This window comes from Silene latifolia, chromosome Y, assembly GCF_048544455.1.
Source record: "Silene latifolia isolate original U9 population chromosome Y, ASM4854445v1, whole genome shotgun sequence".
NCBI classification, from domain to species: domain Eukaryota; kingdom Viridiplantae; phylum Streptophyta; class Magnoliopsida; order Caryophyllales; family Caryophyllaceae; genus Silene; species Silene latifolia.
The window spans coordinates 204,960,614-204,987,483 of NC_133538.1; the positions used below are offsets into that span (position 1 = coordinate 204,960,614).

At 39.4% G+C, this 26,870-nt stretch overlaps 2 protein-coding genes across 2 annotated transcripts; both read right to left on the reverse strand.

Annotated features, from left to right (window-relative positions):
• Positions 1–480: 480 nt before the first annotated feature.
• On the reverse strand, positions 481–3,574 carry LOC141626975 (uncharacterized). The gene is made up of 2 exons (XM_074440518.1): positions 3,304–3,574; positions 481–2,625 (listed from the first exon to the last, which is right to left on the reverse strand). Exon 2 carries the CDS (start codon positions 2,623–2,625, stop codon positions 1,789–1,791), a length of 837 nt encoding a protein of 278 aa, XP_074296619.1. The 5' UTR covers positions 3,304–3,574; the 3' UTR covers positions 481–1,788.
• Positions 3,575–7,881: 4,307 nt separating this feature from the next.
• On the reverse strand, positions 7,882–8,748 carry LOC141629912 (uncharacterized). Its single transcript, XM_074442830.1, has one exon. The coding sequence runs from the start codon at positions 8,746–8,748 to the stop codon at positions 7,882–7,884; it is 867 nt and encodes a 288-aa protein (XP_074298931.1).
• Positions 8,749–26,870: the final 18,122 nt, after the last annotated feature.

Here is a 26,870-nt window from a genome sequence, read left to right on the forward strand (position 1 = left end):
TTGTCTACACGTTTAAGCCTAGGCGGAAACATGTAGAAAAAATGTTTATGTCCAGGCTGAGACATGTAGTCTACACGTTTTGGCCCAGGCTGAAACATGTAGTGTACATGTTTTGGCCCAGGCAGAAACACGCAATCTACATGTTTTGGCCCAGGCCATTTCGTGTTTTCTACATGTTTTGGCCCAGGGCATTTCGTGTTTTCTACACGTTTAGGCCTTTTTTTTTTTTTTTTTAACTACTAAAAACATTTCGTTAGTTCAACGGAAAATGTTCAACAAAAAACAAAAAAATAACGTAACATGTCTAACATTAAAAATTCAACCGAAAATGTTCAACAAAAAACAAAATAACGTAACATGTCTAACATTAAAAATTCAACCGAAAATGTTCAACAAAAAACAAAATAACGTAACATGTCTAACATTAAAAATTCAACCGAAAATGTTCAACAAAAAAAAAAACGTAACAAATCTAATATAAAAAATTCAACAGAAAAAGCAAACAACATCTCTAGTGAAACAAATCACTAATAAATACTGTAACTACTCATCAGCGTCTCCCGATCCCCCGTCGTCTCCCTCACGGCTTCTCCTGTCATCCCCTCTGCCTCTACCCATGGGAGGACGCCGGCCTCTCCCTCTACTCCCCTCAACAACGGGGGGTCTACCAGTATATGCGCGCATCTGGGGATGGACAGTCCTTATAAACTGCCTAAATTCGCCGGTAAGTGCAGGGTCGTCGACATCGTCGTACTGTGAGAACCTCTAAATAAGCGACTGACCCACCTAAAAAACAAAAAAAGGCATTAAAACTTAAGACATATTATTAAAATATAAAGCGGGCATTAACACTTAGACATATTATTAAAATATGGAAAAATGTAGTCGTACCGTAGTCGGAAAGTAGGACCTAGAAGCGGGCATCTGATCAGCATCGCGAGGAACGTTCATCACATATGGATGCGAGTGTGAAACAAACCACTCCATATACCCTTTCGCATAAGCATGAGGTGGGTGAGCAGGTAAAGACAATCTGTCGAGATGTGCCTTGTGCATTGACCAATGAGTCCAAGTGTAGTCCAAATACGAACCATCAAACTGCACATCATAGGCTTTCGACATAACTGGACGGTAGGCCTTATCAGGTCTTGCCATGGGGGTCGGAATGATCTGCATATAGCCAAATTGTCGAAGACAACGATCTGGCTGATATGGCTCAACAATGTCAATAAATCTCAACAACCCATGGAAAAGACTGCGAGGATGCTCGGTCTCAGGAGGGTTAGGGTACGGTCTCCAAGCTACCGACTCAATCGACATCATATCAAGCTGCTCTCGGTAGGAGACAAGAGCTCTGTGCGACTCAGCCTTAGGTATCCCACTAGTAGACCAAATCGTCGCCCTCGGAGCCCCGGGTGTGCTCGCCAACATAGCCATCGGCCTAAAAGGGGGGAAGTACTCAAAGATCCAAGTCTGCAACAAGGTCAAACAACCGCACAAACCCTTACAATCAGCCCTCGTCGCAATACCCAACTGCCGGTATAAATAAGTCAATGTTCCGGCACCCCAAGCGTACCCACTAATACTACCAACATCCCTCAGCATCGGGAATGTGTTTGCCCGAACCCTATCACTCGATTTATCAACAAACAACGTCGAACTCAACAACATCATCAAGTAACCCTGAGCCTCAGACCTCACCCCGCGCCTATCCCCTTGCACCAAATCTTTCAATGCTTTGTTTAAGATCAAATTACCTTTATAGATCTTTGCATCCTTCTCTGGTCCCTATTGTGCTCCCAACTCCCCCTCTGTCATACCCAACAACTCCGACACGCCAAGCACAGGATGTGCCATATCAGCCTCAGGAATACTACAAGGATCTCCGTCAATCTGAATCCCAAGAATCTCCGCAACATCATGAAGCAATATCGTCATCTCACCCCAAGGCATGTGAAAAGTGTTGGTGTCGGGCTGCCACCTCTCAATAAAAGCACAGATTAAAGGCATGTTCAATTGTTTATGCATGATGCCAGGCAAGTGACCAAGTTCTGAATCCTCAACTATCCGTCGGACCGCTTCCGACAAATTCCACTTACGGAGCTCGGCTAATGATCGCTCTCTAGTATACTTAGTCAACAAGTTACGATCCGCCTCAGGCTGACTCCACAAAACATGAGCTACATGTCCGGCAAAACTAGGAATCACGTCCGGTACTAAAGGACCTCCCGGTGCTGGACCTGTCAAAATCCAACTAGTATCTTTCCCCCTTGCCCTTACTTTCCTCCGCGGCTCCGGAATAGAACTACTAGAACCCTCGGCATAGACCTCAAACCTACCTTTCTCGCCCCGCCTGACACTTAAAGCAGAACTAACCTCCACATTACCGGCCTCCTCATTACCCACATCCTCATTTACCGGCACCTCATTTTCCGACTCCTGATTATTTCGTGCCTCCTCCTCAAGTTCCCTTTGGAAATCCTGATATTCCCCAGCATAGAAATCTTCCGACTCATCAGGCATCGATATCTCTCTCGACCCAATAGTAGTAGACCCCACCTTCAACGTTACCTTTCGACGATTTGAAGCATGTAATTTGTTTCTGCGTTCATCGGCATCAGACATCTGCAAAATACCCGTAATTGTATTACTAATTAAATAATTAACAATTAACTAACTATGAAAATAATTTAACATAATAAATATAATTATACGAAAATACGTAAAACTAATTCAATAAATAAGTAAATTAACGACATTAAACTAATTCAATTAACTATTTAAATAAACGACATTAAACTAATTGTTTTAACTATTTAAATAAACGATTTTTTGAAAAAAAAAAAAATTACGTTTTTCCGAAAAAAAAAAAAAAAAAATGGCTGAAACGTGTGGAAAACACGCATAAGCCCAGGCACGAACATGTGGAAAACACGTTTCAGCCCAGGCACGAACATGTGATTTACACGTTTGAGCCCAGGCACGAACATGTAAACCACACGTTTGAGCCCAGACCCAAACGTGTAAATCACATGTTTCTGCCCAGGCCCAAACGTGTAAATCACATGTTTCTGCCAGGGCGTTTTCGTGTAATTCACACGTTGGGGCCAAAAAATCGATTTTTTTTTTCTTTTTCTTTTTTCCGGGTACAAATCATCAGTTTTTCTACCCTAATTTCGTAGATCTATACAAATTTGGCTCTAATCTTGTCACATATTACCTATCCTAAGTCACCCTATAAACTAATCTACACTAATTTAACAAAATTAAAAAGATTGCAAAAATTAAAAGAAACAAACATACCTTATTGTTGAATTGGTTGTTGTTGTTGATAATGAATTGTTGTTAATGATGAATTGGGTTTGGGTTTAATGTTGTTGTTGATGAATTGTTGGGTGGCTTTTGTTGTTGCTGCTGCTGTTTTGTTGTTGCTGTGTCCCGTTTTTTTCTTTTTCTTTTTTTTTTTTTTTTTTTTGGTTTTTTTCAAGCGGATTTGAATTTCAAGTTTTTTTGAAGCGGATTTTGAAGCGGGTTTTGAAGCGGAAATATTTTGAACTCGGAAATGAAAATAAAGGGAGTGATAGTGTATAAAGTAGCCAAGGGCAAAATAGTAAAATTAGGGGCGACGTTTAGCAAAACTAGGGGCGACGTTTAGCCGTCAAAAACTAAAACATGTGTAATAGATGAAAAATGACTGGTAATAACCGTCACAACTAAAACATGTGCAATAGATGAAAAATGACGGCAAAAATCAGATTAATATGAGTTAAACTATGGTTGGGATTACTTTGAGAAGATGAGGTATAGTATGGATTATTCTTATTAAATAACCCTGAATTTTACAAGACGTAAGACGTAAGGAATTAAAAGACGAGGACAAAAAGTCAAAGTTTCGCCCTTAAACCAAAACAAAACTAACGACAAAAATGTCACGCTAAGTAGAAAACGCTTGAATTTGGCGTCTTTTACAGTGCAAAATACAAGCACTAAACAATCCATTTTATTGCACGTTTACACTTTACACATTGTATGTATAAGTGTATAACCATAACATTTAAGAAATGGAGCATGTATTAGCAAATGCATTGTTCACATTGTCCAGTAATTAGCGTAACGTTGACGTACACATAGATGGTCTTTTTTGTAAGAGACTGACGCACGACCACGTTACAAAAGAAAGATTAGCGTACGCTTGCATAAAGATTAACGTACTTTTGATTTGGCAATTCACTAAACACCCGGTGGTCAGCTTACTTCGAAGAAATTGTTTTCACTGAATAATAATCCGACTAAATTCTCTAACAGAAATACTTCGTTGTCTTATCATATCACCCACAGAGTGTTAGCTCCCACCATTTACCTCATCCAAGTAAACAAACAATAATATAAATGAAGTGAAAACGGTAGCAAACTCATGTCAGAGAACAACTTGTATGGAGCAAATAATGGCTAGCCTGTAATAGCACAGGTATTGAAGTATAAAGACTAAAAGTTAGTTATACGTTAGTTGCAGCAAACCAGAGTTGGTTACCCTAAACTGGAGTTAGTTAACATGGGTTAGTTACAGTGGCTAATCTAGGATTTACGGAATGAGGGTGTTTAATAAAAACTATAGCATAAAAAAGGCTAAAATATAATTACTTGAATCAGGACCGTCCCTAACATTTCGAGGTCTTGTGCGATATTTAAAATAATATAAGTCCCTTTTAAAAATAACTTATATTAATATATAAGTTAATTAATACTTTATAAATACTAAAACAATCTAATAATGGAGAGCGGTAGCACGCCTCACCGAAGTACTTATTTTTAAATATGATTAAATATGATTACGCTTTTTTTAATTATCACTATATTGTCATTGTCATGGTGGTTGAATAAAAGTAAATAGCTAATAAGATGATGCAGGTTCGATACTTCCTAAGAGCGTAAGTAAAACTTGCAGTTGCAAGGGCTTGAACTCAGGTTGCCTCAAAGGTGGGAGATTGCTTCTACCACTGAACCACAAAGGTTTAATGAAATATAGGCACACAAATATACATATATCTTATTTTTTGGAGGATTAATGGGGTAAGGGTTCACCCCCATCACCCCCTTAAATCCGCCCCTGTTTAGTTATGTCGGCTTATAACTAACTATATATACTTATAACTCATGTATGGCTCATTATGTAAACACAACTTTATGACATGAAATAAACATTCTATTCAATTCAATGTTATTCTCTTATTAATCAATTAAGTACATCAATATAAGACTATTGATGTTTTACATGGTATCAGGTTCTTGATATTCAAGAATCAATTATACGCTTCCGCTTTCATCTTCATACAACAATATTCATCTTTTATTCTTCATATCTTCATCATCTTCCTTCACATCTTCATCTTTCTCATCTCAAATTTCCATAAATTTCAATCTTTTCTCATATGAACATTTCATCATGCTTGATCAATCTTCGTTTGATCCTTATGAATAATATGACGATCCTCTATATCTTTCAACTTCTGAGCAGGCCTTCTCATAACTTACAGCAGTGTTGTTTGATGGGACTGGTTTTCTCAGTTGGAAACAAGACATTCTCATGGCCTTGGCTGCAAAGAATAAAGATGGGTTCATTAATGGCTCCTTGGTCAAGCCACCTTCTACTGACAAGAAATACCATCAGTTTATTCGCTGATCTAATGGTTCTTAAGTGGATACTGAATTCCATGGTTAAATAAATCAGGGAAACCTTGAAATACATCAGAACTGCAAAAGAATTATGGGACAAGATCATGGAAAGGTATTATCAGTCGGATTTTATTGAAATTTATTAATTAACTCAAGAACTCAATTCTACTACTCAATCAAATTCTTCATTGATTGAATATTATAGAAAGGTTCAACATCTTTTGGAAACTTTGGACAGTTTTGATCCAATTCCTAACTGTACTTGCAACACCCTATTTAAATAGGAGCCTTTAGCAAGACATTCCCAACTAAATAAGGTTGTTAACATCTCGTGAACCCGAGGCAGTGTATAACAAAATAAAACAATCAAGGTACTTTAAATAAAACTTACATCAATACCATAAAACGCTTTGTAACACCCGCATAAGTCCGAATCCTTCATCAAGGCAACCCCAACACATGAGAGTGTCACAAGACTTGGTTTCCCAAGCTTGTAGTGCGAACAAACGAGTAAAGAGGGATTTAAGGTGATAATTTAAATAGATAAGTTGTAGTTAGATAATTATTTACAAGTTAAGGGATGCAAATACCATCCCATTTAATACAACCATATCAAAAATAAAAATGGAGTTTAAATAGTAAAAAACTAGACAAAAAAAGTGATGACAACAAAGTGAAGACCGCTCCCAAGCCTCCGTATCTAAGCAAAGCTAACCTGTCAAATCACTGCTCCTCATATGGGCGGAAATCACCATATGGTTCACCACAGATATTTCAAAACCCAAGGTTAGCTTTAACAATACAAACTAGTGTAACACCCGTGAAAATTCACGGGATTGTTTCTTACCTTTTTAAAATTTATTTTTAATAAACTTGTGAAATAAATGTTAGACGATGGGTAAAAACAATTGTACAGAAGGAGTAGTACAATTCTAAATTGCATAAGAGTTTACATTAAAGAGCACTAGTTTAAGACCCGTGAAAATTCACGGGATTGTTATTAATATTTAGAAATTAAATATATTTACTAAATTTGTTAGAAGAAGGTAATAAACTAATAATGTGTATCGAATTATTATAAATTATAAATATATTTAATACATTTACACATACATACATACATACCTATACACTTAGTTCTTTAACTTTGGTGCCCTGTCTCCTCTGGGCATACTTTATGTTTACCTTTTAAACTTTATTTTTTATAAATAAAATTGTGTTGACTCGTCTATTCATGCATTAATTAACCACTTACGATTCATATTTTAAATTAAAATTAATCAACATGATTATGAGACACAATCACGTTTGCCCCTATTAGTATTTTACCATTAATCAGAGAAATTAATATTGTTACTTTTATCGCATACTCAATGATAATATTTGGTATGTCTACACTGGTTGTTTTTACTACTCATGCGGTCTTCCTACTACCAATATTACCCAAACCCTAATTATTTAACCTAACTCTTCTTAACATTAATAATAATTAATTAATTACTTGAACTAAAGTTAACTATCAATTTTAAAATAATGCTTGAGTCTCCTATATTACTTACTGACTCTTACCTCTGTTTTCATTATTATAGCATATAGTTGGAGTATTTTTAGGACAACAATAGGGATGGATAAAAATATACGATATCATCTTATGTTACAAATACGCTAGCATATACGTTTTGAATTACACAAATTTTGTTGTATACTATGTAAAATACAATACTATTTCTATAAAACCGTTGAGAAAATAAAAAAAATCGCACAAACACAATAATTTCTCTATTGCAAAGGTTCAACTTACCTCCCCAAAAGCTACTTTAAACTTTACATTAATAAGTATTGTGAACGACTATCCCTTTATATAAGAAATACTCGTTTACTCATAGTGATAAATGATTGAATTTTTTTATACTACAAACTTCTTTCAGAAATACTTAATAATGTTTTCATAATTATATAATGTACTGTATAGTGTATACGATGTCAAAATTATTCACAAATAATGATGTAAAATTAAATCTAAAAAGAAAAAACTAAATTATACTTCATGATTATATAATGTACCGTAGAGAGGTAGTATTTCTTTTTCTTTTTTTTTTTTTTTTTTGGTGTAATGTGAGTATTATATATCATAAAAATAAAGAATTAAGTGTTACAAGAGGTTTAGGGATCGAGTCCCATTTCATACAACAATAATTGTCACTTTCCCTAGAGGTTCAGTGTTCGAATCCCACCAGCTATTCTTCCACATTTCAGCTTAAGTCTGCTATTTAGGTCTTCTTCTATTCGTGCTGCTACACTTTCAGGTCTTATCAGACACTCAATCACTCGTGCTTGATTCCTTTGATGCCATATAGAGTACGTAAATGCATTAAACATAGCAACCTTCACCCTCCATTGGATATTATCTCTTTGGGTTGCTATCAGGTTGTCCATCGTAGGGAAAGTTCCCCTATACCACTGCTTCAAGCAGGCCTGAACTCTAAGTGCATAAACACAAGAAGAAAATAAATGCTCCACTGTTTCTGACTGCAATTGACAGAGCAGACACAGATCATCATCACCACAACCCAGTCTTGCTAATTTGCTCTTTACATTCATTCCCTCGTGCATTCGAAGCCAAGTAGTCATAGCATGCTTAGGCACATTCCAATTACTCCATACGATTGCAGTCCAGTCAAGCTGTAAGTGATCTGGTGACAGCCAGGCATGTCCGCTCCTGATAGAATACCCCTTAGGATCCCCAGTCCATCTGCCATTATCATATCCCATCTTTAGTTTCTCTTTAACTTTGCATATAGTCTTCCATACCCATGTAGCATCAGAAGGAGGAGAGTAGGAATGCCAGTCCTGATCCTTTATGTATACATCACTGACCCATTTGATCCAAAGTCTGTCAGCTTTGCAGTAAAGCCAGTCTACCAGTTTGCCCACATTGGCAATGTTCCAGGTATCAGCTCTTCGAATTCCCAGGCCTCCTTCTTTTTTTGGCAACGTGACCTTGTCCCAGGCCACCAGAGGCACCCTATGGTAAACAGACGACCCATCCCATAAGTAATTCCTGCAAATTGCCATAATGTTATTGATAATGCTCTTTGGAATGATAAACATCTATGCCCAGTAATTCTGGAGGGTATTCAGCACAGCATTGATCAAAGTCACTCGTCCAGCATAGGATAATTTTTTGGCTCCCATTCCTCTTATCCGGGCTATCATTTTTTCAGTGAGTGCACTGCATTCAATCTTGGTAAGTCTTCCCGCCTTAATAGGCACTCCCAAGTATTTGAATGGCATTGTGCCTTCCCTGAAACCAGTCACCATTTTGATCCCTTCCTTAATATCTTCAAACAACTCCATTAAAGAATATTTGAGACTTAGTTTGATTCAGTGCTAGGCCTGAAGCCTTAGAGAATGAGGAGAATGCACGCATAAGCAGCCAGATAGATTGAGGTTTTCCTTTGCAAAACATCAAAAGATCGTCTGCAAACATGAGGTGGGTAAGCTTCAAATTCTTGCATAATGGGTGATACTGGAATGGCCACCTGTCGGTGGCAAATTTTATCACTGGTGAGGTACTCCATACGAGATAGTGAAAAGAAGTGGGAGATGGGATCTCCCGCCTCGGACCCCTTTGTCCTTTGAAGTAGCCAAAATTGCTCCCATTTAAAGAAAGAGTGAAAGTGGTAGTCCTTACACATTGCATTACCAATTGAATAAAATGCACAGGGAAATTAAGCCCATGAAGCATGCTTTCTACAAAGTCCCACTCTATTGTATCATATGCTTTCTGTAAATCAATCTTGAACAAACATCTAGGTGTCACAGCTTTCCTTGCATAAAGGTGGATAATATCTTGGCATATAAGAACATTCTCAATGATAGACCTACCTTTAACAAAGGCACCTTGATTCTCATGGATAAGATCAGGTAGAACAAGGGCCAATCTGTTGCATAGCAGTTTAGAGATCACCTTATAAACCATATTACAACAAGCAATAGGTCTGAAGTGGCTCACATTTGTAGGTCTATCACACTTAGGGATGAGGGTGATGTTTGTAGCATTTATTTGAGTAAGCAGTCTTCCTGAAGAAAAGAACTCCATAGTGGCTTTACAAATATCACTCCCAACAACGTCCCAGGAATCTCTGAAGAATCCACTAGAATACCCATCTGGTCCTGGTGCTTTATCAATGGGGATGGCAAAGACAACCTCTTTAATTTCTTCGTGAGTAACAGGAGCTAGTAATATGGTTCTGTGACTTTCAGTGCACATCTGACCTGTTTGCAGTACCTCCCTTCTCACGTGTTCAGTTCTCTTTTGACTTCCCAGAAGTCCCTGGTAAAAGTTCAGGAAAGCTCTCTGGATACTGGTTGTATCAGTACAAAGATTGCCATTCTGATCTTCAATTTGAACAATTTTGTTTCTCAGGCATCTAGACTTAATGGCAGCATGAAAGAATGCAGTGTTGCTATCTCCTTCATTGAGCCATTGGGTTTTAGCTTTCTGCTGCAGAAAGCTATCTCTAGCTTTATTCCAGAATTTCACATCTGCGGGGGGCTTGTAACTCAAGAGATATGAGATCGGGCCTGTCATAATTGTTTTCAATTTGCGGTTGAATATTCTCCAGGTAGAGATTAGCTTGCCTTGCTCTGGATTCAACATCAGAAAAGCAATTTCTGTTCAGCTGCCTAAGATCTCCTTTTAGAGCTTTTAATTTCTTCACCACCCTGAACATGGTCGTGCCTAGGATTTGCTGACTCCAGATGTGCTTAACAGTCTCAAGGAATTCAGGGGCTTTGCCCCACATGTTAAGATACTTAAAGCTCACATTCCTTCTACTATCCAGCTTAGTGTTCCTTACAATGCACGGGGTATGATCCATAAGTCCTTCAGGGTGGAAGTGTGCAGTCATGTCAGGGAATTAATCTAACCAATCTTTGTTGATCAGGAATCTATCAAGCTTGCAATATTTTCTATGGTCAGGATCTTGTTTATTTGTCCAAGTGAACAAGGCTCCTGTAGCATGGATGTCAGTCATACCACAGTCAGCAATGCAGTCAATAAAGGCTTCCATATCCTCCTGTTTTGTTGCAGCCCCTAATCTCTCTTCAGGTGATATAACTGTGTTAAAATCACCAGCAATCGCCCAGGGAGTACCAGGCCTATCCAAAGATCGAAGATTTTCCCACAGTGACAGTCTCTCAGAACCCTCATTAAAAGCATAAACAAATGTAAGGAGGAAGCTTTTCTGAGTAGCTTTGACTACAATTCTTGAGTGGATAAATTGGGGGTCATACTGAAGAATATGAACATCAAACATGTTAGGCCTCCAAATCAACCAAACCCTGCCTCCTTTGTGCAGACTACAGTTGGTAGTGACACTCCACCCCTCTAGCATATGATTAGCTATATTACCTACATTACCACCATTGATTTTTGTTTCTAGTAATCCAAATAAACTAACATCATTATTTTGAATAAAACTTCTAACAATCTTTTGTTTATTAAGACTATTCATTCCCCGGACATTCCAAAATCCTATATTATTCATTATGGGGGGGATGAGTTTTTGGGTCACCATTATTCTCAACTTGAATTTTTCCATCATCTAATACCTCCTTAGTCTTATCAAGCTCCTCTTCCTCCTGATACCCAGTACCAGGGTCAGAAGGACCAGGATCTAGATTTTCAGCTGCTGTTTCTGGGTTAGGTGGAGGTAAAGAGGTACCTGCTGAAGCATCTGGTGCAGTAGCAGGAGCAGGAGCAGGTACAGTCACACGGGGTGCTGTCACCTTCAGTTCTGGGAATTCTTTAGCAGAAATTCCAGGGGTATTTCCATTGGTTTTAGGGATAGGTCGCCAAGCTTTCCTAGTAGCTGGTTTGGCAGCTTGCCTTTTCTGATCCCGTCTGCAATTCTTAGCATCATGCCCTAGTCCCTTACATTTCTCACACAAGATGGGTTTCCACTCATACTCAATCTTTGGCTGAACAATTTGCCCATGCTCATCTTTAAATTTAACTGATGATGGGAAAGCTTGTCCTATCTTCAGCTCAATCATTGTCCTAGCAAATCCTAACCTTGTTTTCTCTACAGTGGCAGCATCAGACTTAACATATGGGCCAACCAGTCCAGCTATGGCAGGCAAACACGACCCCCAGAACTTGAGAGGTAAGCCATGGATACGAATCCAAGCTGGAACCACCTTCACTTCTTCTTTTAAAAGATCAGTCTTTTCCTGCCAAGGCTTCACTATCAAAGGTTTGTTATCAAACATATGATACCCAGCTTTCAACACTTCCTCTTTATCCTTCATTTCCTTAAACCTGACCAAGAAAATACCATTAGGAAGAAAGGAAATCTTGTCAATTCCATGTTTACCCCAAATTCTATGCACAAATCCCTGCACCACCTCCCATGGTGGATTAGCTCCTAACACAAAACAAAACACCGCCTGATTCCAGTAGGCAATTTCTTCACTGACATCCTCAGTTGTGAATTGTATCAGCTCCTCAGTGTCCTGGTCAGTCTTCGCATCATTTCTATTAGCTGTCTCATCTGCTACTGAATTTTTTCCATTCTTTTTATTCCTCTGGGTCACCCATTGTATGTTATCTTCCGGATTTTCCTCGTCCTTGAAGGACAATCCAGGTATATCATGAACTTCATGCATGGGTTTTGTACGTAACGCATCCTCCTCATCAGGGCCACTCTTCTTCTCGTTTCTTGACTTTTCAATGCTTCCTTTAATTGCTTCAGTACTACTTGAGCTATTCCTCTGCTTTTTTGGTGATTTTGATGATGATGAACGGGCCATTTTCACAGAGCTTGTGAAGAAATAAGCTACGTGACACGATTTTTAGTGAAAAAACAAGGTGGTTGGCGGCTGAGGAGATTAGGTCTCTAATCTCTTCCTTAATCGCTTTCTCACTCTATCTCTAACCCATTTATCCTTGTTCTTTTGTTTATTCCTCGTTGTTTCTTTTTCTTTTTTTTTAAAGGTTTTTTCGTACTTCTATAATTTAGCTTCTCCATAGTTTACTGTAAATTAGTCTCATATGTACGATCTATGTTTAGATAAAGCAGGCTAGACACACAAAAAAAGTGCAATACGTGAAACAAAAGATCAAAATTTAAAACCAAACCCCAAACATCTACCTATCCCTCTCTCTACCTTCATCAATTATCCCAAAACCCCCTAGCAAAATTATGACAAATCACTGAAAATCTGCAATCAATCATGTAGTATCTTACTAATCTTAGCTAGCATTAGTATCACTTTCTAATTGAGTAAAACATTCATACCCCTCTTTCTCTCTCAATAGAAATTATCCCTCAAATTACAATGGTGTGTCCCAAATTGATTTGGGATCTGTGGGTTTTTGACAAATGATACTTGATAGCATAGTTGTGTGTAGTAGCTAGTTGATGAATATTGTTTGTGAATCGTGAGTGTACTAAAGTTGGTCCTTTTCTTATGGTTTGGTGTCAGATGGTAATTCATTCAGTTTACGCAAAGATCAAGGACACAAGCGTCCATATGCAGCGATGGAGTTAAATTTGAAAGGCGATAAAATCGAGTGAAATTCATATCATGCATGCTCTGTAAAGTATATGAGAAATAGTTTGATTGTATTGATAATTATTAACAAAGAGTACATGGGTATTTATAATTACAAGTTAACCTAGTTAAGGAAGATATACATCTATAATTAAGGAGGTAAAATAGGTAACAAATAACTAATTGCAAGATATACACAAAGCACACAAATCACGTATGATTTGTTCAACTAATAGAGGATTGTGATCTTTGACTAGAGATATCAATATTATCTTTAACATTCCCGCTCAAGATGGACGGGCGATAGCGAAGACCAATCTTGGATGAAAGCAATATGAACCGTGGCTTGTGTAGCGGTTTGGTGAGGGTATCCGCTAGCTGATCAGACCCGTTAATGTGTTGCACCCGTATGTGACCATGCCGAACATGTTCTTTGACAAAGTGGAAGGCAAGAGCAACGTGCTTCATTCGTGAGTGAAATACGGGATTGGCCGAGTAATGGGTTGTACTTAAATTGTCACAGTAAATCGTGGGTGGTGTAGAAGATGTAATACCGAGTTCAAGAAGCAGATTTTTGAGCCATATCAGCTCGGCAGAAGTAGCAGCAACCGCTCTGAACTCAGCTTCTGTGGATGAAAGGGACACCGCCGTTTGCTTTTTCGATGACCATGAGATGGGATTGTTGCCTAGGTATATTAAGTAACCTGTCGAGGCGATAATTGTGAGGGTCGCCTCCCAATCGGCGTCACGAACGCGTGTAAGCATAGAGGGGACGAATTTGTAAGGTGGAGACCGAGATGAAGAGTACCATTAAGATAACGGAGCAACCGTTTGAGGGCAGCCCAATGTGTCACGGTTGGGTGGGTTAGGAATTGAGCTAATTTGTTCACAGAGAAGGCGATGTCAGGTCGGGTGAGGGACAAATATTGGAGACTGCCGACTATGGAACGATAATCAGAGGCATTCTCAATAGGTGCAGTAGTGTCTTTAATGAGGGGAGGGTGAGCCAACATTGGTGTGGAGGCTGGTTTCGAGTTGTCCATATGGAATTTAGTAAGAAGATCATGTAAATATTTTGTTTGGTTTAGGTGTAACCCGGTTTTAGTTGGTGTGACTTTGATGCCGAGAAAGTATGACAACGGACCAAGGTCTTTAAGAGAGAATTTGGTTGATATTTGAGAAATAAAATTGGTAACGTGGTTTGTATTTGGACCGGTTACAATGATATCGTCAACATACACTAAGACAAATAGGGTGGTGAGGGCGGTGTTGAGAATAAAAAGTGAGGGGTCAGACAGGGAATTTCGAAAACCTGAATCAAGTAGATATTTCTTGAGCTCGGTGTACCACGCTCGTGGTGCCTGTTTAAGACCGTATATATCTTTGTTGAGTCTGCAAACATAAGAGGGGTTAGTCGAATCAACAAAACCGGGGGGTTGTGACATAAACACTGATTCAGTAAGCCGTCCCTGCAAGAAGGCATTGTTAATATCAATTTGGTGTAAGTGCCATTTATTTGTGACAGCAAGAGTAAGAATAAGACGGATGGTTGTTGGTTTGATAACCGGACTAAAGGTCTCGGAGTAATCAATACCGGGACGTTGATGAAAACCTTTAGCAACTAGTCGAGCTTTGTGTTGCTTGAGGCTCCCATCGGGGTTATACTTGACACGAAATACCCATTTGCAGCCAACAACATTAGGGGCAAGGTTTGGGGGTACCAAGGTCCAGGTTTCGTTTCGGGTTAAAGCATCGAATTCTTCGACCATTGCTTGACACCATTGCGGATTAATAAGGGCTTGTTTCGTTGTGGTTGGGGTGGTGTATGTGAGGGGTAGCGTGGCAGTCTTTGCATACTTAGGGTTCGGTTTGACGATATTGTTGGATAAACGGGTTCGATGGAGGGGTGGAGGTGGTGGAGGCGGAGGTGGGGGTGGGGAGGAAGTGGCAGTAGGAGGGGTGGAAGGGGTTGTGGCAGGTGGAGGGGAGGTGGCAGTGGGTGGGTTCGAAGCTGGGGGTGGCGAAGGAGGACGCGGGGAGGAAGGAGGGGGGTCTGGAACCGAGGGTGAGGGTGGAGGAAGGAGAGGTACAGTGAGATTACACCACTGAGTTGGAGTTGGCAGAGACGACGAGGAGGAGTTGGATAGGCGAAGATAAGGAAATTCGGTTTTGATAAATCGAACATGACGGGAGGTGTATAATTTTTGGGATGTCGGTTCAAAACAGAGATATGCACTCTGTGTATTTGAATATCCAACAAAAACACATGGGGCCGATTTTGGGTCAAGTTTATGGTTTGTATAGGGTTTTAACCACGGGTAGCATAGACAACCAAATGGGCGGAGCTTGTGATAGTTCGGGTCTTGACCGAATAGGAGCTTATAGGCGTATTTGGTTTGTTATTGTGACGGAAGGGAGTCGATTAATTAGGTATGCATTGTCGAAAAAGCATAAGGCCAAAATTTGTTGGGCATTTGTGCGTGGGTTAGAAGAGCTAAGCCGGTCTCAACAATGTGACGATGACGGCGCTCCGCAAAACCATTATGTTCCGGAGTGTGTGGTGGTGAGGTGAGGTGAGAGATGCCGTCATCGAGTAGTGTAGGGTTTATTTTGACATATTCACCGCCATTATCCGAGTAGAATTGACGGATTGGCTTATTGAAAATTTTTTCGATGATAGCTTTAAACCGTGTGAATGTGGTAAGTCTATCGGACTTATGTTTTAATGGATATAACCAGAAATAATGGGTGTAATGATCCACAAATATTACGTAGTATTTGAAAGAGTCGTCGGACACGATTGGTGAGGTCCAAACGTCGGAATAGACTAAATCGAAAGGTGCTGTAGATTGAAGAGTATTGGTGGAAAATGGAAGTTTATGGCTTTTGTTAATTAAACATGAATTACAGTACGAGAAATCGGAAATGCGAAGATTAAAACTAGTATTAAGCAAACGTAAAGTAGAATTTGATGGGTGTCCTAAACGAGCATGCCACAGGTGGCTCGAGGACTTATTAGCTGCTAGGTCGTGTGGTGGCTTGACGGGAGGAGTCCATTGGTACGACCCATTGAGAAACGATCCTTCAAGCAGAGTTTCCTCCGTCTTGATTTCCTTGAAACAAAAAGAATTGGATGAGAAAATAGCATAAGCATTGTTATCGGTGCAAAATTGCGAAACAGAAATTAAAGGTCGTGTAATTTGAGGAACAAGAAGAACGTTAGAAAAATGTAAGGTGCGAGTAGAGGTAGGGATAGAAAAAGAACCGAGATGCGAGATAGACAAAGACGAGCCATCACCGATCACAAGATCATCCGGACCGTCATATGGTGTGTGAAGGGCTAAGGTGTTGAGGTCATTTGTGATATGGTGAGAGGCTCCACTATCTATAAGATAGGAGGTGGAGGGGCTCGAACTGTGGTGGCCGTGTGAGCAGAAGGGCGAGGTTGGCGAGTAGGTGGTGGAGGAAAAACAACAGTCGGGTAGGCTTTCTTAAAGTCAGGGCAATCACGAATCACGTGCCCATTGGCACGACAATATTGGCAGCGACCACGAAACGGGTTTGGTGATTGGTTATTGGTTGAGGCCTCACGGTTTTGGTAGGTATTGGGTGGTTGATAGGGCTGGCGTGGCTGAGTATAGGTGTTGGCCGAATTGTTGGGATAGCGAGATTGATTATTATGGTGGTGACGGGTGTAGGCAGCATGTGCCGATGGGGTGAAGGCAGTGTTGTTATTGGAAGGGGTTTGATGTTTGATGGTTAATTCATGTTGACTTAACTTCTCATGAAACAGTTCAAATGAAATGGGTGTATCCCGGGCACGGACGGCGTCAATGACGGGTTTGTAAAAGTTGTAATCAAGGCCAAAAATAATTTGTGCGGTGATGTCCTCGGCATCCATGGGTTTGCCGAGTTGAGCGAGTTAGGTAGTACATGCTTTAATGGCTAGCATGTATTCAGAAATAGTCTTGCCAGTGTGGGTTATGGTTCGAAGACGGTCCTTCAATTGAAGGATGTGTCCCCGAGACGGGTTGGCGTAGGTGGTTGCTAAGGTCATCCACGCTTCATGGGACGTGGTTGCATCGAGTAATACGGGTGCGACGGCATCATCTAGGGTACCGGCTAGGGCTCCTAGAATAAGTTGATCTTGACGAAACCATGTTTCGTAGGCGGGGTTGGGTACGGGTTCGGGGTCTGGTTTAGCGGTGGTGGCCGCAGGGAGAATGGTTTTTGGTGGGGCTGTGAGGGACCCATCGAGAAAGGCAAAGAGGCCGAAGCCTTGAAAGAGGCGGCTGATTTGATAGTGCCAAGCGCGGTAATTGGTGGGTGTTAGTTTAGTACAGGTTGGGAAGGAGACGGAGAGGAGGGGTTTGTTGGGTTCGGCTGAGTTTGGGATGAGGGTGTTGCTGTTGGCGGCCATGGGTGTGTCGAGGGGTATGAAGGCAGCGGAAACAAGGAGTAGTATTAGGACCAATGTGAATCCTGATACCATGTAAAGTATATGAGAAATAGTTTGATTGTATTGATAATTATTAACAAAGAGTACATGGGTATTTATAATTACAAGTTAACCTAGTTAAGGAAGATATACATCTATAATTAAGGAGGTAAAATAGGTAACAAATAACTAATTGCAAGATATACACAAAGCACACAAATCACGTATGATTTGTTCAACTAATAGAGGATTGTGATCTTTGACTAGAGATATCAATATTATCTTTAACATGCTCAACCTCCTTCATGTAGACCATGGGATAAAGCAGACCTCATGAGGAGGTTAGCCACATTCAAATCCATTAAATGGTTTGCTAAACCGAAGGTTTGATTGTCTGTCTGTTGTTGCACTTTTACTTCTTGGATGTGCTTTAACTCACCCACTACTAATGACGGATACGATGGTGCCCGACGATGGCGATGGAGAGACGAAGGTGACTGATCCCGTCGAGTTACGATTAAGATAAAGCTCCAAAATTGCTAGTTATTGATTGTTGAAAGAAAAGATGGCGATCTTTCCTTCCGCTATATATTATGGTGGAAAACGTTTGAGTATTTGAGACAAATGTCTATTGGGATTTTATTTAGAGGAGATGAATAATCTTGCTCATGTATAATGGTGAAATAAGTTAGGTAAAAATTTTGAAAGACTTGTATGGGTAAAAAAAAGAGTTATGAGAAGATGAGTGGGTTTGTTTGGGAAATTGCATTTGTGTGTTGTGACCAATATATAAACACAATGACTAATTTACCCTTTATTTCTTAGTTAATAATGAAGCTATATGACTTTGTGGACAACTTTGCCCTTTTAATGAGAGAGCTCCAAATTGAGATTGCTGAATTCTCATGTTGCCACATCAGCAATGAGAGACTCTTCTTTAATATATATAATGATGATGCTTGGACATAGATTAGCAGGCTGGCTGGCTGCATTCTTTATTGTGCCCTCAAAATAAACTTATCATCCTTAGCTTTTACCCTGACTTACATAAAATCAAATTTTAATAGTGAAATTTTGAATGACATTTTTACAATTGATACTTTCTATATATAATATATTACATTGTCATTCTACATTTGCTTAGTAAGAAAGTTGATTATTTTATATTCATTTGCTTGTCAGTATGGTTACTTATCATTGAATAAAACTAATTGACACCTTGCAATTTCAAATAAAAGTTCAGTGTCGAGCTTAGTCGTTACTATGTGGCCCTGGCTAGCTCGTCAATGTCGCTGAACCCATGCTCCAATCGTTACCGTCTAACTGCTTACAGAACTTTAGCCACCACCGGCTTAAAGAATATTACCGTCCACCTGCTTAACATCAACCGAATTACAAAACTCATAATTTATGTTTTTTCATCTAACGACCTTGGTTAGAAATGGGAACGACATTAACAATACGCAAAATTATGAGTGAAAAAAATACAATTGTTGTACAACTGTGATGTCATTATCATGGAATAGGCTAGCTACAATACAATGTAGAGTACCTAATGACTTAGAGCTGTTAAGGAATTGTAACATAAATCAAAAGTTTTCTTACTTTCGTGCGTTAGCTCAATTGACAATGATGCTTTTAAATGAGCTTCACTGTTCCTAGATTTTGAATAATATTTTTCTTGACCCTCAATGAATCTCAGGCTGTAGAGCAGAAGAATGTTATCCCTTAACATTTTCCCTCAAAATTGCAATTCAAGTCAGATACTTTAAGATGAAAAATGAAGTCTAAATTGATAATCTTTACCTGGCTTAGGTTTGGGACCTATCTGCACATCATGACATCAATAACGATACAAACAACACCATAGCCTATTGGGAATGCATTATAAAAGAAAATGGAAAAGAGTAGGATACCTATATTTTTGTGATTTGCCGCTAATGGTGGACGAAAAACAACTGAAAATAAAGAAGTCAGCCAAGTTACGAAATTTTTTGTTATTTTGAAAATATTACGCGACATGTTTGATATATCAACAGTACATGACCTCACCACAATAACGAAAAAGCATATTAGCTAGTTACAAACTGCATGACCTTGTTCCGACACATAGACACAATTCTTCCAAGTAGTCCGGGTAAAAATCTGAAAATCATGATTGATTATGTATAAAAAGGGAACCCAACAAACAAAGGTCTTTCACAAATAATTACGTCTTATACAAATAATTAATTTGCAAATGTTCTTCTTTGTTAACAATTGACCATCCCAACTTTTTGTCATCTCCACAACTTGTTTCTTCCCACTCTCCCTGCTTATATACACCCAACCAACTTACCATGTTAACATGCAGTTACTCCTAATATTCTTGTTATATTCAACATGTTAAAGCTCACGGCTGGAGAAACCCAAAGCTTTTCCTAATGGACTGCTAGCTAAATGCAAGTTGGCAAACAACCCACGGTATTACTTTCCTCATAAAAAATATGAGGTCTATCAGGCAAGATAAGAGTTATGATGGGAGGAGCCATGTTCCGATCTGGTTTCTAAAATATAAATGTATATAACCTATAATTAAATGTTAAATTTTGCTGAACATGAGTTCTACCATTAAATTTGAAATTAAGATGGCAAGTCCAAAATACTCACCTAGGACTTCATAAGACCCATTCCTAATACCATCTCCGATCTCAACTGTTATCTCTCTCTATACCCTACCTTCTGTAATCCCATCTTGTGTTTTTCCTCCGTCCACGCCACTCCTGCATTCACATCAAAATCAGTCAAAAATTTCTTTGGTTGATATAAATTAAGCTAATTCTGCAATAGTCATTTTTTTACTTTCTTTTCAAGTACCTCAAACTATATTGGAAGTGGCAAGGATATCACAATAAGTTTAACAACAAAATACACCTCATATACAAAAAAGACCCAAAACCTAATACTCCGTAGTACACAAACAAAGTTAGTATATTCAGGATGAAAAGTGAGTGAAAACTCAATGTCATCTTTTGGAACTCGTATAACTTAGACCAAGCACTCCCAGTAATCATATGCGAGGACCATTTTTTCAATCAATAACTTTGACAAATTATCAGGGAAACAGAACTCTTACTAAATCACAAACAATAGTACAACAAGAGACAAAGACATAAAAGAAAACCATGACAAAGGATAAGATGTACTCCGTAATATCTTGGTTGAATTCACCAAACTACAATAAATAATGGATTGACAATAAATTTTAGCTTGATTATGAAAATATAACAGATGTGTAATTAAAAATATGCTAATATTTCCCGAAAAATAAATTGATTTATAGCATACCTTTGTCTCCTCCACCGATCAGGTTTGACCACTACTGTCTCCCGTTTAAGTCGACCTCTAGTAGTGTGAGTGTCGTGGTGGTGTTACGGAGGTTAGTGTGGGATTATGTTGGATGAGATTCGATAATAGGGAGAGAAAGTCAAGAGAGTAGTGATGGATGTTAGAGTGATGGTGAATTGATTTCTTCAGATAATAATGGTGAGAGGCTGAGATACTGAGAAGTGTGAGAGACTTTGTCAGGCAGGCTTCTTTTTGGAATATGAAATATTGGTTCAGAGTTGTAACGCATGGTCTAGGGGATAGTGGTAAAGTATAATGGACTATTTCGCCCTTTATTTTGTACGGAATACACAAATTATGACTTTATGGACAATATTGCCCTTTTAATGGGAGAGCTCCAAATTGAGTTTTCTGAAATCTCCTCGTGCCACGTCAGCTATTTAGGTGTCTTCTTTAATATATATAATGATGTTCATGAATGCTTTACTACCATTGCTAACTATATGAATATGCAATTGAGAAGTAATAACAATGAAACACCCAACTCCATTATCCGTCTCCAACACTCTGGTGCCAGGGACACGCCCACAACACCGCACCACAACAAGGTACTCGGAACACTTCAGTGGTACTGGGGCCGTGAGCGACTCGGATCCCCTGCCAGACGCCGTGTCTGAACTAAACGGGTCCCTCCAAACTCAAGTCCTCAATGTGCACATCTCTCTTGGACTGGGAAGCTCCAAGAGGTGACTCAAGCGCAAGATGGTCTCCAAACCGTCTTACGTCTCCTCTATAACCATATCAAACCCAACCATCCTCCAAGAATCAACACCACATAAACACGACAATTATAAACAAGTAGCATGCTTTTCAAATGCACAACTCATAACATGTAACAATTGCGCAATCCAACATTTTCTCATCCTTTTTGTACTAATGTCTCATAAATGTGTTACAATGCAATTTACATACCAATAGAAGAACAATAATACTTATCCATTTTTCCACATGTATGAATATTGCCAAACAATATCATACCATCAACCTCAATTACTATTATTCATGTTATAATGCAACTACCATGTTATAAATGCTAATAAATGAACAAACAAGGATTCGTATCATTAAAACTAAGTAGGGAAACCCTACCTCTTATTAATCTTCCACAAATTTCAAGCTAAGGACTAGAAGTGCTCCTCAATGAAGTCTCCTCCTACATAATCCCTAGCTAACTATTACTACAATTGTGGACACATGCCACCCGCGCCGTGCAGCATCCCGCGCGTTGATGTCGAGGCGGCGGCACTTCTCCCACGGAACCCTGGTGAAAAGCCAAAGCACGTCATGGGTCGTTACCAATTTATGAGGCATTGAACCAGTAAAAGGTTTGACAAAGCCTGCAGTTGTGGAGTCGCCACCAATTTTTGTGGAAAATTGGAATCGTTCGAATACTTCATGCCATGTCAAGACACAAAGTAGTGACATGAACACTAAGAAATTCGTTACCCTTATCATTTTATGTTTAGAATGACTCTCGTGATGCCAATGAACACGGATGCTCATAGATATCTGAGTAAGGGGTAAGGGTACGTATTAGGAAGCTCTTTATTTGAACACCTAATCCACCCGCCTCGATAGCGGCCTCTACTAATGATCAGAGAAGATATTTATATTTGATATGTTGTCAATTGTATGCATGCAATGCAACATCTAACATTTTAAATCTAGCATGTGAGAATTTGGACTAAGTCGGTGAACAATCAATTTAGCAATCAATTGGGTCGAAGTTGGAAGTTAGATTAATTACATGTGAATGCCAAGTAAATAAATCTATAAGAACGATATGAAATAAATAAAGAATTATAAATTACAATGGATTAACTTGAATTTACGTCATAAATACACTCAAAAGGAAGGATTTGAAAAGAAAATAAAATAAAAGAAACAAGAAATTGAAATATGAAAATATGTCAAATTATAGTGATAATATGGATAGTAGTCGATTAGAATCCTAATTAGAGAGCCTATGTCAAGACGAGACAAGTTCAGAAGCGGAAACCAACCCAGAAGAGGCACAACAATCGCTGTGTCCTCTGGAAGAGGTGCATCAGGCCTTGCGTCTGTTCCTGAGCTGGGTTCTGACTGTGAAAGTCAGTCCCGCGGATTAGTTATTGTTCGTTGGTTAATTTACATTAATTATTGATATTCGACTTAAGTGGATGTGATTTAGCATGTTTATATACACTGAAGATCGTCATAAGTCAGATTAAAGCACGAGTTAAGCAAGATATTACGGTGGTTTACATGGTTATAATTATACGATGTCGAGATTACAAAGATTGAAACTTTGAACTTCAAAATGAACGAAAACGGAGTTAGATTGATGAAACTGGAAAGCAAAGAAAATCATGTACAAAAGACAAATTCTAATGACTCAATATGGGAGAATCGAACCTTTAGAGTGCGGGTTTGAATAAGATGACGAAAACCCGCAAATATTAGTTATAAGGGATTTAAGCCGCAAGTAATTTAAAAGGATTTTATAAAACAAATAGAAAGACTGGAAAACATAAGAATTTGAAGAAAAGAAAGGAAGAAACGAGAGAAGGACGGCCAACAGATAATCGAGGAAGAAGAAGAGCAGCCACAGATAAGGATCCTCTGGAAGAGGCGCAACAGATGCTACGACTGTTCCAGATGACGCATCTGCTGATGCGATTCTTCTCGACGGTCTTTCTCGGCTAAATCGTCAAAAATATTTTAAAAAAACATGTTTTGAAAGCGATTTTGAGCATATTAATGATATAAATTCTTACATAGGTTATATATAGAAAATAAATACAAAATTAAATGAGATTTACACTCTCAGAGTTACATGCTTAACGAAGCGAGATTAACTAAGTTGTCGTTTAGTGATTGCTCAACTCGATTTAATGTTGAAAGTGCCATTGAAAAAGGAATTAAAACAATTGATTAAGTGGAGTTGGTCAAGTGGGTCGGTCTATGCAACGTGACTGGTACTCAGAATGATCTGAGCTTATGTGGTCGCGTAGAGCAAGCACTTAGGCGTCGAAAAGCAAGAGCGCGATCTTAGAATGCAAAGAGAGAAGAGAAGGGTAGACACCCGCGTGAAAAATATGTGAGGCAGAGGCCTCTATTTATACTAATCACGAGAAGGAATTTAGGAAAAAGTGGGATTAGGAAAGAAATCCGGAAATATTCGGGAAACTGGGGAAAAACCAGCCCAGGAAGAGGCGTAGCAGGAACTGCAACCTTTCCAAGAGGCGCAGCTCCTGCCGCGTTTTCTTTCGGGTGGTTTTTTCCTCAGCAAGAAAGATATCCGCGGTTTAATTTAGGAATTAGGGAAGATGTATGCTTCCTTATTCTGCAAAGATGATATTTCGAGATTTAAATCATAAAAGATAAATATTTAGGAATAAAACTCTAGAATATTCTAGAACATTCCGACTTGGCTTAAGACGGTTTTAGAAAATGGAAACGGTTTTTGATCCGGACTCCAAATGTACTCTAATTACTGTCAAAACAACCGTATCGGCGCGTAGAGGACGACCATGGGGTTAACTTGACTGTTTGAGCTATCACTTGTTGACAAACTTATGAAATGTCATAAATCGTTCCACGTGATAAACATGCGGCCCAATCATGACTGGATGGTTGGCGGAAGGCGTATAAACGAGGTGTCTACAGAGCCCCCACTTTGACCGAGGTTGGAGAAGGTAAAACTCAAATTATAGCCCTCAGATCAATCGAAGATTACAACCTGAAGACTATGGCGACGCGAGGCGGCTCAAGGGGTCTGAGCCAAGGACCTGTCGTCGGGAACATTTTAGAGTCTGTCAACTTCCGGGGAGTGTCATTTAAAGTACGTTAGACTACGTGGGAACGCTCGCCAGCCATAAGAAGAAACTACTCCTGAGGTGTAGGCGAATTAGAACTTCATAGGGACGAAACATCTGATGCCGACAACAGGACGTTAGAAGAAACCGCTGGGACAAAGGTAGAGCGTTATGAGCACCGCTGGGGAACAATAAAGAACATGGCAGAAATGTTGTAGGCACCGCTAAGTGAACAATAAAGAATATGGGAGGAACGTTGTGGGCACCGCCAGGGGAACAATAAAGAACATGACAGGAACATTGTGGGCACCACCAAGGGAACAATAAAGAACATGGCAGGAACGTTGTGGGCACCTCCAGGGGAACAACAAAGAATATGGCAGGAATGTTGTAGGCACTGCCAAGAGAAGAACGCAGGACTTTATGTGGAACTACCGAAACAATTTGCGTGAAAAGCTGCAGCAGGACTTTATGTGGAACCACCGAAATAATAATAATCAACTTGTAAATAGCAGGACGTTATGGGCACTGCTAGAGAATAAGGCAGGAACTTTGTGGGCACCGCCTAAAAAATTTGCTTGCGTCGTCTCAAGCGAATTGTACTTTGGTCAAGAAATACATGGGCTGTATAGCGGCAATGAACTCTCACTGGGGAATAAAACGTTGCAACTTGTTGGGGAGAATGTAGGCCAATCGGGCAAAGAAATACACCGAAAGGAACATATACGGAGTAAATATACTCTAAGTATTAGAGGAAATATCCAAAAAGTGGGAAATGTGAGCCCCAGTCCCGCCAATAACGAACTTATAACGACTTGAGAGCAAGAGCTGCTCTGAACCATGCTGAGAAAGAGGCGCAGCAGGTTTATGATCTGGGGAAAGGGCGCATAATTTGATGCGCTTTCTCCCGAGCTCGTCTATGCCTGATTAAAACAGAAACTCAGCGCGAGTTTCTTATTCTTTCAAAACACATAATTTTCGTCTTCTAAACTCGATACCACCCAAATTCTCAACCAAATTTCGTCAAAAATTGATCAAAATCCGCCATAAATCATGAACAATCCAGGTATGTATCTCGTCCTTGCTTTAATTTTCAATTGTAGCTTTAATTAGGGGTAGAAATTAGGGTTTTGATGCCTAAAATAGTCGAAAAATTGGGGGTTTCATCCCAAATGATTTTGCCCCTTGAAATTGACATTATAAATGCGTACCTGAACATGCTAGGAGCATAACCATGTATCCTTTTTTATTTTTCGTTGAGTATTGATGAATTGAGACCAAAATAAGATGATCTTTGCTTAAACCGCTTCAAAAGGCTAGAACGTGACCTTATACTAGTCGGTTTTAATAAAACTTGATGTTTTGGAACCCTTGGATGATGGGTAAACTTGCTATCATGTTGGAATTTCAGTTTGTGACTGGTCCTCTGGGACACTTTTTGCATGGGACTTAGCCATTGTAACGAAATGCTGCAGAAGTTTCAACTCGTAGCCGTGACTATACTTAAATTATACACGTAGGAACGTGACTCATCATACTTGTTGACTTGGTCGAGAATATTGAAAGAGTAGCTTGAAAAAACGCCCTAAAACGGCCTCTAAATGCCTTGGTTTGCTTCTTTTTTTTTTTGCAGAGGATATACCTTCTACTTCGGGGCGAGGCCCTATGGATGTGGACTTCGACCCTTACATTGGCTCTCATGGTTCACACGGGAGTGGTAGAGGAGATTGAGGAAGAGGAAGAGGTGCCTAGTAGGGCCAACGTGACCGGGCTGATAAATGGGATGGCCAACATCTCATTTGGGCAGCGGAGAGCCACTTGTCGTATCGTACGACAAGAAGTATGGTAAGCTTTCAACCTGAACTTGTATTGTGTCATTTCTTTTATATTTTGTGATTTACTTAGCTTTGAAGCTAACAACCATTTCAAAATGCAGGAGGCTGGCAACATGAGGTCGTTCTTTGGATATACGACCATGATGGAGGTTTTTGAGAAGTTGTCGGATGAGGAGAAGG

What these genes read in the sequence shown, in the direction of transcription:
- LOC141626975 (XM_074440518.1), bottom strand. Translation starts at nt 2,625, where the DNA reads ATGTCTGATGCCGATGAACGCAGAAACAAATTACATGCTTCAAATCGT.
- LOC141629912 (XM_074442830.1), bottom strand. Translation starts at nt 8,748, where the DNA reads ATGGCAATTTGCAGGAATTACTTATGGGATGGGTCGTCTGTTTACCAT.